Source organism: Nyctereutes procyonoides, unplaced genomic scaffold (genome assembly GCF_905146905.1).
Source record: "Nyctereutes procyonoides isolate TBG_1078 unplaced genomic scaffold, NYPRO_anot_genome, whole genome shotgun sequence".
Lineage (NCBI taxonomy): Eukaryota > Metazoa > Chordata > Mammalia > Carnivora > Canidae > Nyctereutes > Nyctereutes procyonoides.
Genome location: NW_026575126.1, coordinates 27,843,570 through 27,860,356, shown reverse-complemented (window position 1 = coordinate 27,860,356; position 16,787 = coordinate 27,843,570). Strand labels below are relative to the sequence as shown.

The following is a 16,787-nucleotide window of genomic DNA, read 5'->3' as shown; positions in this document are numbered from 1 at the left end:
AGCTATGGTGACATTTTTGGATTTTACTGCCAGGACTTTAAGGTGTGATAAGGTAGACTTATAGCATATTCTAAGATGTTGCCACATCTTAGTTCTGGCAACATTTTCTTAAATAGCATAGAACTAGCATTTCCTCCAATGTGATATTTGCTGAGATTTTTTTCTACCCACTTGAGTTCTTCATCATCATTGTTAGTACTTAATGTCTTAGGTTTATATATTGTTTTCACATGTATTATAATTTTATTTTCACAATAATTCACCCAGACCAGCCACTGATTTTTTTTTTTTTAAGATTTTACTTATTTATTCATGAGAGACACACAGAGAGAGAGGCAGAGACACAGGCAGAGGGAGAAGCAGGCTCCATGCAGGAAACCCAGTGTGGGACTCGATCCTGGGATTCTAGGATCACACCCTGAGCTAAAAATGCTCAACTGCTGAGCCACCCAGGCATCCCAGACCAGCCAGTGATTCTATTTTCATTCTTAAGTTTAGGTCAAAATTGATTGTTTTGTAAATCATAGAAACAATTTTGAAAAGATTTTTTTTTTAAAGATGTATTTATTTTAGAGAGTGTGCACAAGGAGGGGAGAGGCAGAGTGAGAATCTCAAGCAGACCCCCTGCTGAGCCTGGAGCCTGATGGGGGCTTGATCCCATGACATTGAGATAATGACCTGAGCAAAAATCAAGAGTCAGAGGTTTAATCAACTGACTCAGCCACCCCAGGCGCCCCTGAAAACAATATTTTGAACGGAGGACTTTGAATTTGTTTTTATAAACCCTTTATCAAATTAGTTTTGGGCTGCCCTACAAATAAGCTGACTGTGTTGCTTAGGCCTATGCTTCTTTTTAACTTTTAAAGCCTTTTTAGAGCACCTGGGTGGCTTAGTGGTTGAGCGTCTGCCTTTGGCTCAACATGGGATCCTGGGATCAAGTTCCGCATCAGGCTCCCCACAGGGAGCCTGTTTCTCCCTTTACCTATGTCTCTGCCTCTCTCTGTGTGTCTCTCATGAATAAATAAATAAAATATTTATTTAAAAAAAAAAGCCTTTTTAACTATATGTTTTTGGTTTGTCTCTTTATTTTCTCCTTTGTTTTGTTTCTTAAGCTCCACATGAGTGAAATGTGGTATTTGTCTTTCTTTGACTTATTTCACATACTCCATCTATGTTGTTGCAAATAGCAAGATTTCATTTCTTTTTTTATGGCTGGGCAATATCACATTATATATATATATATATATATATATATATATATATATATATATATATATATATATATATATATCACATTTTCTTGATCCTTTCATCTATCGGTGGACACTTGGGCTGCTTCCAGAATTTGGCTATTGTAAATAATGCTGCTATAAACAGAGAGGTGTACATATTTTTTCACATTAGTGTTTTCATATTCTTTGGGTAAATACCCAGCCGTGGAATTTTACTGGATCATACGGTAATTCTATTTTTTAATTTTTTAAGGAACCTTCATACTGTTTCACACAATGGCTGTATCAGTTTGCGTTCTCACCAGCTGTGTATGAGGGTTCCTTTTTCTCCACATCCTTGCCAACACTTGTTTCTTGAATATTATTGTTTCTTAATATACTCAAATGTGATTGCATCTTGGGATTAATATTTTTCTTGAGAATATAATTGAATTGTCTTTTCATTTTAAAGTTTTTTTTTTTTTTTTTTAAAGATTTTATCCATTTATTCATGAGAGACACGGGCAGAGGGAGAAGAAGCAGGCTCCATGCAGGGAGCCTGATGTAGAACTCGGTCCCGGGTCTCCAGGATTAGGCCCTGGGCTGAAGGTGGCGCTAAACGGCTGCCCAATTAAGTCTATTTCTTGCTTTGACAGACACTCATTTTTTCCTGTGTTTTGTTTTTTAAATTTCACGTATGAGTGAAATCATATGGTATTTGTCTTTCTCTATCTGACATATTTCACTTAGCATTGTATTCTGTAGCTCCATCTGCGTCACTGTAAGTGGCAAGATTTCTTTAATTTTATGGCTGTATAATATTCCATTGTGTATATATACCACATCTTCTTTATCCATTCATCAACTGATGGACACTTGGACTATTTCCATATCTTGGCTATTATAAATAATTCAGCTATACACATAGGGATGCATGTATCCCTTTGCATTAGCGTTTTGTATCCTTTGGATACATACCTAGTAGTGTGATTGCTGGATCATAAAGTAGTTCTATTTTTAACTTTTTGAGGAGCCTCCACACTGTTTTTCAATTTTCTTTTTTATTTTAAACAGCTTTCCAAGAATATATATAATATCCAATGTGAGGACAAGAAATACTACTTTCCAGATAGTCACCTAGTTTATGGGTCTCAATATCACTTACAAGATTACCTTTATAGTTCTGGAATTGGAGGAATCATTGTAACAAGGATGTTCCTAAACATAGGAACAAGGCTTTCAGGGTTTCCTATCACTTATCTCTGTATCCTTTTGATCATGTACCCCCAAAAGTTACAAAACAAAAGTAAACCTAAAACAAAACACATTGAGCTTGCATCTCTAATACAGGAATATTTATTTATTTGTGAATTGTATGCATATACTACTCAACTACTGTATTATGTACATAACAGCATTGTTTAGTGGTTAAGAAGGTGGAATCTGATGTTAGAGTTGATCTTGCCTTTAGGGATGCCTGGTGGCTCAGTTGTTGAGCATCTGGCTCAGGTAGTGATCCCTGGATCCTGGAATTGAGTCCATATCAGGCTCCCTACAGGAAGCCTGCTTCTCCCTCTGCCTATGTCTCTGCCTCTCTCTGTCTCTCATGAATAAATAAATAAAATCTTAAAGAAAAAAAGAAATCCTGCCTTTATGTGTGAATTGGGCCAGCCACTGAAACATAAACAAAAAAGAAGAAACTTCTCTCATGCTTCAGTGTCTTCTCTTATAAAGTGGAGCAATAATTTTATCTACCTTACTGGATTTATTGTGAGGATTAGATGAATTAATACATTTGATTTGATAACTGCTTCATTATGTTATCTATGAATATAATATTCAAATTTTAGAAATTAAAGAGTGAAATTAAAAATATATATATTAAATTTATAACATTTTCTTCTCCTACCTCAGTGTATAGTCATAATCACTGCCTACTTTGGAGATCACTGATCTAGGTAGTCTTGTGCTAGCAGCTACAGTGATTAAAACATCATCTTTTTAGTTGTAGTAAAAATAAGATCATTTTATTTCATGATATTGAAACTTTTATACCTGATGTCTTTAAATGTTACTGTTAAGATTTAGTACAGTTAAGTAGGTGTTTAACTGTGAGGATATAAAATTACATGAGTTAAATTAAACAAGAACAAATCATGCTGAAAGAAATACAAAGTATTTTGAAAGATTGTGCCATGCTGTCAAATAGAACATTTTGTAATATTAAAGCAAGATAAACAAAATAATTTCTCCTTTATTTTTGAAGACAATAATAACCAAGGATTCATTCATTTGATAAATATTTAATGAATGCCTAATATAGCCAAGCATTGTTCTAGTTGCAAGAGACACGGCAGTGAACAAGACCAAGTCCTTACCAACATGGTGCTTACATTTTTTAAAAGATTATATTCATTCATTCATTCATTATTTCGTTCATGAGATACAAGAGACACAGGCAGAGAGAAGCAGACTCCTTGCAGGGAGCCCTATGTGGGACTTGATCCCAGGACCTTGGGATCACGCCCTGAGCTGAAGGCAAACACTCAATCACTGAGCTGCCCCTGCAGGAGTCCTTGGTGCTTACATTTTGTGGTGAAAACCCCATTATGATTGCAAACTACAGTATCTATTAAACTAAAGTATTATGAAAAACATGTTACTTGGGATGCCTGGGTGGGTCAGTGGGTTAAGTGTCTGCCTTTGGCTCAGGACATGATCTCAGGGCCCTGGAATTGAGCCCCACATCATATTCTCTGCTCAGTGGGAAGTCTGCTTGTCCCTCTCTCTCTCTGCCCCTCATCCCTGCTCATGTTCTCTCTCTCACTCTGCTCTCCCTCCAGATCGTTAAAAAAAAAAAAAAAACAAAAACTAAGATGCTATTTGATGTCAAGGAAAATACTTAATATCACTGAAACATTTTGTATTAATTTAAAATTTTTTGAAAGAGTGAGCAGGGGGTGGAGGGGCAGAGGGAGAATGAGAATAATCTTAAAGTGGGCTCCACTTAGCACGAGCCCTACTTGGGGCTCAGTCTCACAACCCTGAGATCATGACCTGAGCTGAAATCAAGAGTCAGATGTTTAATCAACTGAGCCACCCTAGCTGAAACATTTTAGAGTGATGATCAGATTTCATCCTGAAGTTTATGTGGGAGATTTTTCTGTAATGAGAAAGTATTATCTAAGATTAGATGATTGATTTATCTTGATAGTATTTAGCCCACAATGTTTATTCAGAGACAGATTTTACCTAGAGATAGCATTTCTCAGTTTGATTAACCACATCATTCACTAGATGGTTCCAAATTAATTTTTGCTTATTTTGTGGTAACTGTTTTAAAAAATAATATATCAGCATGAGAAGCTACCAAATACACAAAAGGATATAACTGTCTAAATGTCCGTCCTACGGTCCCTAGTTGTCTTTTCAGAGAAGATGACTCTGGAGTTTCTTTTGATATAATCCAAATATATTAAAAGCATATACAAAGATATATGTGTGTATGTGTATGTTTGTACACGAATGGTTGTATATTTAAGCATAAATAGTCCATGCTTTTTTCCATTTGGTAAATACGCATTAGGAGTTACCAGATTCATATGGCATTTCTATTTTTAATTTTTTAAGGAATCTTCATACTGTTTACCTTTATACTGTTTTCCACAGTGATACACAATTTATATTCCCATCAGTAGTGCTTGAGGTTTCCTTTTTCTCCATATCCTTACCAACATTTGTTCTTTCTTGTCTTTTCGATACTGATCATTCTGACAGGTGTAAAGTTATATCACATTGTGGTTTTGATTTGTATTTCCTTGATAAATAGTGATGTTGAGCATGTTTTCATGTGGCTACCTGTATATCTTTGGAAAAACTGTTCAGTTTCTCTGCTCATTTTTTAATTGGATTATTTGCGGAGGGAGGTTGGTGTTGAGTTGTGACACTTTTATATATGGATATTAACCCCTTATTGGATGTAGCATTTGCAAATATCTTCTATTCAGTAGGTGGTCTCTTTGTTTTGTTGATAGTTTTCTATTCAAAAGCTTTTTATTTCTGTGTAGCCCCATTAGTTTATTTTTGCTTTTATTTCACTTGCCTTGAGATACATATCCAGGAAAATGTTGCTAAGGCTGATGTTGCTAAGAGAGTAATGGCTGTATTTTCTTCTAGGAGTTTTACAGTTTCAGGTCTCACATTTGGGTTTTTAATCCATTTTATTTTTGCGTGTGGTCTAAGAGTGTGGTCCAGTTTGAATCTAGTGCATGTAGCTATCCAGTTTTCCCAGCACCATTTAAGAGTCCACTGTGTTTTGCCTCACTGGTATATATTCTTACATCATGTGATATAGATTAATTGGCCATATAAGGATGGGTTTATTTCTGCATATTCTATTCTGTTCTATTGATGTGTGTGTCTATTTTTGTGCCATTACCACACTGTTTTACTATAGCTTTGTAGTATATCTTGAAATGTACCTCCAGCTGCATTGTTTTTTCTCATGAACTGCTTTGGCCACTCAGTGCCTTTTGTGATTCTGTAGAAATTTTAGTATTGTTTGTTGTAGTTCTGTGAAAATTACTGTTGATATTTTGATAGGGATTGCATTGAATCTGTAGATTGCTTTGGGTATTATGGACATTTTAACAATATTAATTCTTCTAGTCCATGAGCGTGATACATCTTTGCATTTGTTTGTATAGTCTTCAGTTTCTTTCATCCAGTGTTTTATAGTGTTCAGAGGGTATATCTAACTTCCTCAGTTAAGTTTATTCTTGGGTATTTCACTCTTTTTTTTTTTTTTTTTAAGATTTTATTTATTTATTTATTCATGAGGAACACAGAGAGAGAGAGGCAGAGACACAGGCAGAGGGAGAAGCAGGCTCCATGCAAGGAGCCTGACATGGGACTCGATCTCGGGTCTCCAGGAACTCACCCTGGGCTGAAGGCGGCGCTAAACCGCTGAGGCACCCGGGCTGCCCTATTTCACTCTTTCTTATGCAATTGTAAATGGATTTGTTTTTTATTTTTTATTTTTATTTTTATTTTTTTTGTTTTCTGTTTTTTAAAGATTTTATTTATTTATTCATGAGAGACAGAGAGGCAGAGATAAAGGCAGAGGGAGAAGCAGGCTCCATGCAGGGAGCCTGATGGTAGGACTCTATCCCAGGACTCCAGGATCACGCACTGGGCTGAAGGCAGGCACTCAACTGCTGAGCCACCTGGACATCCCTAAGATGCTTAATTTTCATCCATGGGTTTCATTCAATGTATCTAAAAAAATTTATTTTATTTATTTATTTCAGAGAGAGAGCACATGAGTAAGGGAGAGGTAGAGGGAGAGGAAGAAGGAGCAGCAGACTTCCCGCTGAGTGTGGAGCCTAACGTGGGGCTCAGTCTCAGGACACTGAGATCATGACCTGAGCCAAAGTCAGAAGCCTAGCCGATGAAGCCATCTAGGTGCCCCTAAAATTTTGTTGATGAGCTTCAGAACTTTCCAGTTACATTTTAAGTCAGGTTATTGAGGTATCATTTACACACAGTAAAATTCAACTTTTGTAGTGTACTCAAAAATTCTGTGGCAAAATACATAGAACATAGAATTTACTGTTTTAACCTTTTTAACCACGTATCATTCAGTGCTCATCACAAGGGCACTCTTTAATACCCATCAGCTATTTAGCCCATCCCTTCACACCACCCCCCTTCTGGTAACCATCAGTTCTCTATAATTAAGAGTCAGTTTGTCTTTCTTATTTTTTCCCCTTTGCTTGTTTTGTTTCTTAATTCCACTTATGGATGAAATCATAGGGTAATTGTTTTTCTCTGACCTATTTTGCTTAGCATTATAGCTTCACTCATGTCGTTGCAAATGGCAAGATTTCATTTTTTGTGCTGAATAATATTCCATTGTGTAAATATATATCACATCTTTATCCATTCATCAATTGATGGACATGTGGGCTGTTCCTATGACTGGGCTGTTGTAAATAATGCTACGATAAACATGATAAACATAGGGGTACATGGAATTGTTTTCTTAATTTCCCTCTCTTACCTCATTATTAGTGTATAGAAATGTTAGGTTTTCTTCTAATGACTGGTGGAGAAAATTAAAGACAGCAGAGCCAGGCAGTAGGTTCGAGAGTGCTTTAATGGGGAACACTCCTGGGCAAGGTTCTGTCACTCGAGAGGCAGGGAAGTCACAGCCAGGCAAACCGCAGGGGGAGTTTATAAAGAGTTTTTGGCGGGAAGATGGGGGCAGGGCAGCATTTCGATTAGGGCAAGGGTTACAGGTCTTTGTAAGCTAAATTAGGGTAGGGCGGCTAGGCAAGGCAGTGGCAGGGATGATGGGGGTGGGGCAGCAAGGCAGCTTTATTGGGAGGTTGCTGGCCTGGGGTCGGCCGTTTTGAGGTCCCCAGTCTCACCAGCCCAACAAGAAACACAACCAATTTCTGTATATTTTGTGTCCTGGAGTTTCACTGAGTTCACTTATTCTAATAGTTTTTTTTGTAGTCTTTAGGGTTTTCTAGGTAGGGTATCATGTCATCTGCAAATAGTGACTGTTTAACTTATTCCTTACTAGTTTGTATACCTTTTATTGTCTGATTGCTGTGGCTAGAGTGAACATCCTTGTGCTCTTCCTGATGGGGAAAGGTTTCAGTTTCTCACCATTCAGTATGATTTTGGCTGTGGTTTGTCATATGTGGCCTTTATTATGTTGAAGTATGTTTTCTCCAGACCCACTTTATTGAGAATTTTTATCATAAATGAATATTGGATTCCTTAAATGCTTTTTCTTAATGTATTGAGATGATCATGTGATTTTTAGTTATTTTGCTTATGTGGTATTTCACATATTGATTGATTTGCAGATATTGGACCATCCTTGCATCCTAGGAATAAATCCCACTCCAGCAGACTCTGCACTGAGCATGGTGCCTGACATGGGATGGGGCTCAATCTCTTGACCTGAGATCATGACCTCCCCTGAAACCAAGAGTCAGATGCTTAACTGACTGAGCCACCCAAGTGTGCCCCCCCCAACTGATTTTTTTTTTTAGCAATAATTGAATTTACTACTTTTGTCTTCTAATCTTCATACTAACTTCATAAGTAATTGCTCTATTACCTTTAGTGTATGTTTGCTTTTTTTTTTTTTATGTGAAAGTTTTTCCTTTCCTGATTTTCTAATTATGGCCTTTTCTTTTGCACTTAAAGGAGTTTCTTTAGAAAGTGACTTTTTTCTCTGGGTACTTTTATGATTTTCTTTTTTTTCATTGATTTTTTTCCCCCCCAAGATCTTATTTCTGCTGTGTCTTGATGTGGTTCATGTATATCATTATCCGCTTAAGGCTTTTTATTGAGGACTTGTTATCAGGGGTTAATGGTTGACAGCTTAGAAAATTGTGGTCATTATTTCACTTTTTTTTTTTCCGTTACTTCCTTTCAGTACTCCGGGGGAGAGGCAGTGGGAGAGGAGAGAGAATCCCAGGCAGACTCCATGATATGGGGCTCAGTCTCACACCCCTGAGATTATAACCTGAGCCAGAATCAAGACTCAGATGCTTAACTGACTGAGCCACCAAGGCACACGTTTATAGCTTCTTTCTCATCAGAATTCCACTTTGCAACTTCCACTCACCCCAACCTCCCTAAATTCTGATCCTGATCTCTTCCATATGGCATTTATGATTTCCCTCTGTACTTTAATTTAGGTAAAAATTTAGGTAAAAAAAATGCCTCTACTTGGAAAGCTAGGTGGCTTGTAGATATCACACTTCTCTCAAAGATCACAGTTGTGTACTATTACGTGATGTTTAGTATTTGAGACCATTCTTTTTAATTTGTTCAGTTTCCTAATTTTTGATTTTTGCCTGTGTCTTATGAATTGATATCTGATACTTTCTTAATATTTCTTTTCCATATTTATTTTTCTGTAGGAAATACTAGAATCAGCTTGTTCACTTTAAAAAATCCTTTTTCTGTTTAAGGTTATCATGTGAAATGCATAGATTACTGTAGGGAGAACTAATGTCTTTGGAATATTGAACCTTGATAGGTATATTAGCATATAGCTTCTTAATTCATAATTTTAACCTATAAAGTTAATATCTGTGTATTGCTATTTTATTGTGACTTTTTCTAAAAATAGTTTTCTCATGCCTTTTCCTTTAGTATGCAAGTAGTCATGATTTTTTTAGCCTGTGTGGTGATTTATATGTATACCTTTTTCTAATATGCAACCTCTTTATAAATTTCTGGTGTGAAACCTCAGTCACATGTTTTAGTTTTGATTTTTATATAGATTCTTGGATTACTTTTGATTGCTTTAAAGATTTGTTTTTTATTTTATTTATTAGAGGAAGGGAGGAAGGGAGAGAGCAAGAGCCACAGAGAGCGGCAGAGGGAGCCAGAGAGGGAGAGAAGCAGACTGTTGAGTGCAGAGCCTGAGCCCAATTATGACCTGAGCTAAAACCAAGAGCAGGCTGCTTAACTGACTGAGCCACCGAGGCGCCCCTACTTTTTGATTGTTCTAAAATTCAAATTCCTAGCTTTCTTTTTAGAATCCTTAAATATAACAGACTTTGAAAATTTTTGAAAATGAAATAATTCTCAGAATGCATGAGATATATGCATCATTGTGGTAAGTAGGGAGACCACTTTTAGAACTGTAATATTTATTGTACAGTTGACCCTTGAACTGTGCTGGGATTTGGGGGCATCAACCCTTACGTTGTTGAAAACTGCGTATAATTTTTGACTCCCGGCAAAGTTAACTACCGTATTTCTAATATATTATGTATTTTTTTACCCCACCCGTTACAGATGTATTTTATATTGATTGAAAGTGGGAAGTTGCCAAATGACAATAAGCAAAGGGAGGGCAGAAAAAGGTACCGGGTAGGCTGAACATCAGGACTCTCCCCTGCTTTCAGCATTCCTCATCCCACTACCTGTGTGCAGGGTAGTTCACTGAAGCTGTGAGCTGAGAGGCAGTGAAGGAACCAGCTCTGGAGAGGGATTCTTGCTGAAGTGGCAGGGCCAGCCACTGATCATACTTGGCCAGGGATCTCAGAAGGATACCACGTCACCAGTGGGGCTGGGAGGACCCCAGGGTGACAAGAGGAAGCCTGCAATGCAGAGCAGACGGCAGGGAGGGGTGCTGTCCACCAGCCTGAATGTTCTTCAGGTTGGTGAGCTAATACCCCAGGGATCAGCGGCTCACCTCTTGCCAGCGTGTCCTATCGGCGGAAGCTGCCTTAGAGCCATGTAGGAAGCCAAGTGGATCAAGCCATCCTAGAGAGATGGAGGAGTGCTCCACCTTCCCTAAGATGTTGCATAGAAGGAAGTTTTCTGCATTTCTGGGTAGTGGACAAGGAGGAGGTGTTACTCCAGGATCCAGCTTCGCTAACTTTGGATGGGGATGAGGAGACACACGGTACCTCATTTGGCTGTACCATAATTACGGACCAAAATCCGTGTATAAGTAGACCACCAGTTCAAACCTATGTTGTTCAGGGATCAGCTGTACTAATGTTTGTTTTGGCTTCAAAATTATTGTTAAGAGAATCATTTTGCGCTGTTCATCTTGCTTCTATCACAGGAATGTTTTTGACAAGGAGATGTAGAATTCTTTGTTGTTATTAAATTTCAAGCAAATGTGCTTGTGTTAGAACATTCATGTTGAAGCTGTTCTGTGGTCTAGAGTTATCAGAAAAAAAAATATAACCACCTCACTTGTCTCTGCATGGACCTGTCTCAGTTCTCACTAATGCAGTTACATGAGGTGTTTTCCCTCTTAACAGGTTCATTTTAACTTGCAGTTTACAAAACCAAATACGTCACTAGGAGATGTTCAGTCAGGAACAACCATTAGTATGCCTTGCTCAACTGATAAGGAAAAGTAAGTATTTGTTGGCATAAAATTTAATGTTTGTAATTTTGAAGGTCATCTTAAATAATTTTTATCAGTGTTTGAAAACTTTGCCCAACTAATTCATTTGTGACATTGTAAGTTGCTGATCAGTGAGATTGAAGCTGAATTCCTTTTATCCATAAGAGATATCCCATATTTTTTTTAAACTGTACGATACAGTTTAACATACAGTAAAATTTATTTTTTAAGAGAAGGTTTCCTATGTAACTGAAGAGCTTACCTTTCATATGCTTTTGGGCAGGTAGATAGAAATCTTACTCCTTTTTCTGTGGTTTTTGTTTTTGTTTTCTTGTGTGGCTGTGTCTGCTTCTGAAGCTCTCCATCTTTCTGAATTAATGCTTCCGTTGTAAAGTACTCTGAGAAGCCAGCTATTGTATTTTAACTTTTTAATTTTTTAAGGACTTCATGACTTCAGAGAGAGAGAGAGAGAGTACACGTGCAGTGTGGAAGGTAGAGGGAGAGAAGCGGACTTCCTGCTGAGCAGGGGGTCTGACACCTCCACCCCAGGACCCTGAGATCATGACCTGAACAGAAACCGAGTCAGACCCTTTACCGACTGAGCCACCCGGGTGCCCCAGAAGTCAGCTATTTTAAACTGCTAGAATTCTTTGCTAAGAATAACAAGGTTGTGAGATTAATACCTACCAAAGTAATCTTTAATTTGTGACTTGTTTTGCCTATTCAGAAATGGCTTCCTATTTTTTAGATCTTACACAAGTTTTACAGAGTGAAGTTTGTTGCATCAGTGAGTTGTGACTAAATTAAACAACTCATGGAAACCTGTCTCTGGGTAGTCGCTCTGGTACATTAACAGATGTTTGTAATATTTTTTTATTCTTCTTACTTAAAATTTAATCACGTTAAGGCCTGTCTGCTGACAACTCATTATCAGTGAGCTATTCTCATTCCAGTATATTGCAGAATAAGTGACTAACAGTTCTTATCCTAATTCTCCGGCTCTTATTTATTGGCTTCTTTAAAATTGGCACCAACATGAGTATTACACTAGTTCTTGAGCCTCTCTTTTAAGAAAGCAGAATTCTTTGAAGTCTTGAAGTGTATGTATTCTGTTTATTTTCACATTTGTTCAGCAGGCAGAGCATCTGGAATTCATGTTAATGATTGAATGCCAGGTTTATGTATTTAACTCTGTCATACTTACCAAGAGCAGTGTTACTTGCAGAAAATATCTTTGTGGTACAAAATCAAACATAATCATGTGTCCATAAAATTAGTACTGTTCAGCTGTTTTGAGTATTTTCGGTTGATAATTGTTTTTTTCCGTTATTGTCATCTAGGAGAAAGTGGCAGTGGGTATCAAAGGTTGAAGAAGAAAAGTTAAAATTGAGGGCAACACCTTTTTACCCAATTAATTCTTTTCTGAAAATTAGAAAAAGACCATTTAAATTCTTGTTATAAGGAACTACTAGAGAAAGGAATATGGTGGTGGAAAGGAGAAAAACACAACTACATAAATGCCCCCCATGCTTTTCCAAAATTTTGTATTTGTATTCATCTGACTAGAATTCATTATTTTAATAGTGCATATTAATAACTTTGAAGTAGTATAAAATTTTGAAGAGCTTTTGGCAAAGGAAAAATATTTTTTATTTTTTTAAAGTAGGCTCCACACCTAGCGTGAAGCCCAACATGGGGCTTGAATTCACAACCCTGAGATCAATACCTGAGCTGAGATCAAGTCGGAGACTTAACCGACTGAGCCACCCAGGTGCCCTTACTCGTATTCTAAATATGAGATGAGATAGAAATTATTAAGTAGTAAGGATATTCTTGAAGCATGAAAATGTGTTTTCATTCATCACGTATCACTTATGCACTACTGTCTTAGTTTCATAGTACTAGAGTTTCCATTTCCCCTATATTCTTTATCTTAGCTCTTCAATTTAGTAGTGTTATTATACTGCTTAGGGAAGAAGGGTACTTTGGCTTATGGATAAATTACTTAAGAAACCAGTGAATGATTTTTGAACAAAGCTATAAAGTTATATCTATTTTTATATATGTGTATCTATAGATTAGATAAACCTTCAAAAATACCTATTAAAGTGAAAATAAGTCTTTATTAGAATAAATACTATTTTCCTTTCAAGTGGTGCAAATTTAGGGCTGGAATCCAAATACCTGAAGAAAAGGGAAGATAGCATTCCTTTACGTGGGCTCAGCCAAAACCTGTTCAATAATCCAGGTGAGAAGACATTTCTGAAATGGATTTTATGCTGTGGTTTGACCATATTATATAAAAACTTGTGAATACAAATAATCTTTTTCTGTCCTTATTTGCAGACCATCAAAAAGATGGCACTTTAGGAGCCTTACAGACCTCTTCAAAACCCGCAGTGCTCCCTTCTCCATCTTCAGCATACTTCCCTGGGCAGTTAACAAACAGTTAATGCTAGTGTTATCTTTTTACTTTTTATTGAACTTTTAGAAATCCCCATGGTTTAAAAATAACATGAACAGATCCTAAGCCAGCAAGTTTCAAAGTTTGAGATTACTGTATTAGATTGTTTGGATCCTTTTTAAAGTACTGCTGTTGTCTTATGGCAAGCTAGAGGAGCCAGTTTTATACTTGGTGGGCTTGGAGTGAAGATTCTGAGTAAATGACACTTTAGTTTGGAACATGGTATTTTAAAATAATAGTAGGAGTTTTATTAAATGAGTCCTTAGAAATTCTCAAGTTCCAAGGAAAGAGTTGATCCTAATAAGGGACATTCTAGTCATATTGAGTATATAGGTAAATGAAAACCTGCTCAGACATAATATGAAGCCAAAGAATGTTAATAATTCCTTTATTTTCATTGGTAAAATAAAAGTTTTAAATTTGACATCTGAAAATTATGAGGGAAAATGATTACCTCCAAAGATATCTGTATTATTGATATTTACAGTAAAGGGAAAAGTCCTAAAATTACCTTCAGTGAATGAAATTAATCCTTCATAGCAAGTAAATATTTTCCTTGTTAACATCTTTAAATTAGCTATTGAACAAGTCTACTAAGTAATTTTGATAAATTATAAAAATAATTTGGACAATGTATTTTTATGACCAGATTAGGTATAAAGTGCTTTTAAATCATTTGAGTTGCAAAGTTTATACGATTTTAATGCTTACTGGAAAGTCCACACTCACCTGGTTTTTCTTTCTTTGGAGTTTTATTAGTTTGTTATGCAGTTAAATCTGTATTAGTGGAATGTTTTAAAAATTAGTACTAAATAAGAACATCATGAATATTGTATTTATAATATTGGAGCAGGTTCATTTTAATGTTTGCTTAATAAAGTAGGCAAAATAAGTAACTGTTAAAGTTACTTTTTTCTCTCTCCTGTAACCAGTTTCAAGTAAGAAGTATTTGTAAAAAATTAGGTTAAAAAAATTTCAACCAATCAAGGGATCCCTATTTTGTTTTGTTGTTTATGACCACCCAATACAAGTGGCATTCTCTTAAGAAACCTATAGATCAGTTTTTGCAAAGATTGCTAACGCTCATGTGATATTTAAAAAGCTCTTTTTAAGAACTTTACTACACAGAGGAGACATTCAGTATATTAATACCAATGTCACTGGGTTCATGAGAAGACAAAGAATCTAGTTATTTGCTAATATTTTTCTGAGGCCACAGTATAGAGTCTTATGATACGTTGAAACTCTGCTGATAGTTGCAGTCTTAACTAGGGGGGTTTATCCTAAAAAATTTAGTAACTCTTACTGGGCAGTGACTTTAATATATGAGTATTAGTAAGAATACTTGGTTACAGTAACTTGAAAGTACTTACTAATAATCTGGAAAGTAGCCTCTTGATGATTTTAGAATTTTTCCTGTAAATATTATGTAATATATATAAAACATTGTGACAGGGTTTGGATGGGATTTATGACATACAGGGAGTTCTTTTTTATTTGAAATTGTTTTGCAGTTCTGCAGTGTACAGTTGTACATGTGTTAATAATCACAAGGTTGCACTTAATGTATTTCTGTAAACTGAGCTTTGTTAAATAAAGTATTTATGGAGTATGACGTGTATATAAAAACAAACCGGATTGATCTGCAACTATTGACTGTGCTTAGAATTTAAATAATTCCGTTTAATTTCATTTTGTCTTCCTACAGGAGTATTTTGTAGTGAGAGAGAAAAAAAGGGGATTGAAAGGAGAAAGGTGTAAAGCTTTGATTTGTTACTGTAAAAACGATTAAGGTAACAAATAAAGCCAAAACAGACCTTACAGAGGGAATCACAGATCAAGACTTTCTTTTAAAAAAAAATCATTAAAATATTTAATTTTATTAACAGAATATTTACATTTAAGACCTTATTTAACCATAGTGAATGTTCCAAGTTTAAAAAGCATTGAGCAATAACCACACACAAGATGAAAACAGTGTAAACTATACAATACTTTATGTACAATTTTTACAAAGTAACACTTTTTTAAATAATATAACTGGACACAAAAATATACACTTTAGAGAAATTCACATCAGTAATTGTATAAAGCTCTCTTCTAGGGTCCTGAAAATTTAGGACAAACATTAGCTCTGTAAATAAAGTGTTACTGTGACAGTCCTGAAAGGCCACTATATATATTTATCTACATATAGATATCACATTGACATTTTCAAGGCTACCAGCTTTACTATATAATTTTTAGATTATGTATTCAAGTGTTGAGGTTCTTATGATTATGCAAACATTAAAAGAACAGTGGTATAAGTAGCTGGGGAACAGATTCGAGCCAGCATTTAGATTTACAGACTCTACCCCAATTTAAATTCTAAATGGCTGATATTTTCTCATTTCAAAAACAGTGGTGAATATTTAAAATAAAACTACTACAAACAAGCTTGAAACATGATTCAGATTTAGTACAATTTTCTTGAGTGTTTTTTTTTTAATGCAAACAATTCATTTACCATTTCTTTACTTTAGTACATCTGCATTAAGGCTTTGAATTATTTGACCCAAGATTTTACAATGTTAAAACGAACAGGTGCATAACCGTACTACGTACTCTGTCTCGCTGTGAGTCAGCATAAATAAAGTTAAAGCTCAACACCTGAAGGAAATGGTAGCAGAGACGTTGCTAGTATCTAAGAAGGTACGTATATAGTTTTTAATTAAAGGATGTATAATAAAACAAAAAGCTTAGTGGCAAGAAATTGGTGCTAATAAACAAAAGGTTTCTTTTCAAAAGAAATTGTAACATCTTTGGAAAACTGTCCGGTTCTGGTTCTTTCTTTAGTTCCCACGGAGTTCATGCAGATACATTTCTTAAGACAATCTTAAAGTACATTGTAGATGGAAATGGAATGTACATCCAGAACTATAGGTGAAAACTAAGACCTGGGTGTGATAGAAAAGTCTTCCTGATTTCGGTCATCACACGTTTGTGTCCTGGAGTAAAGGTTCTTTGGCCTCTCCTGGCGCTTGTGTACTATGAGGATGGCTGTGACTGCCACAGTGCTTTCTCCAACTGCTGGACCGTAAGCTTAAATTGGTATGTTCTGGAATAAACAAGGCAACAAGCAGAGCCAGCAGTACGGAACAGGCTCCAAAGAGGAAGGGGGGGCCAGGGATGATCGAATTCTGAGGAAGAAAAAGATAATTAGGATTTT

At 36.0% G+C, this 16,787-nt stretch overlaps 2 protein-coding genes across 3 annotated transcripts in view; one reads left to right on the top strand and one right to left on the bottom strand.

Moving 5' to 3' along the window:
• Positions 1-15,188, top strand: part of SASS6 (SAS-6 centriolar assembly protein) — a 40,281-nt gene extending 25,093 nt beyond the window's left edge. Inside the window, exons 15-17 of one of the 2 annotated variants that reach the window (XM_055339778.1) lie at positions 11,042-11,121; positions 13,266-13,360; positions 13,459-15,188. In XM_055339778.1, the coding sequence (XP_055195753.1) occupies positions 11,042-11,121; positions 13,266-13,360; positions 13,459-13,565 (282 nt within the window). In that variant the 3' untranslated portion in view covers positions 13,566-15,188. Of the gene's footprint in view, positions 1-11,023; positions 11,122-13,265; positions 13,361-13,458 lie in introns of both variants that reach the window. The other variant, XM_055339777.1, reaches the window with a different exon arrangement.
• Positions 15,189-15,254: 66 nt separating this feature from the next.
• The window catches only part of MFSD14A (major facilitator superfamily domain containing 14A), a 42,180-nt gene continuing 40,647 nt past the window's right edge, over positions 15,255-16,787 (bottom strand). Inside the window, exon 12 of the mRNA XM_055339779.1 lies at positions 15,255-16,758. Coding sequence (XP_055195754.1) covers positions 16,552-16,758 — 207 coding nt within the window. The 3' untranslated portion in view covers positions 15,255-16,551. The remainder of the gene's footprint in view (positions 16,759-16,787) is intronic.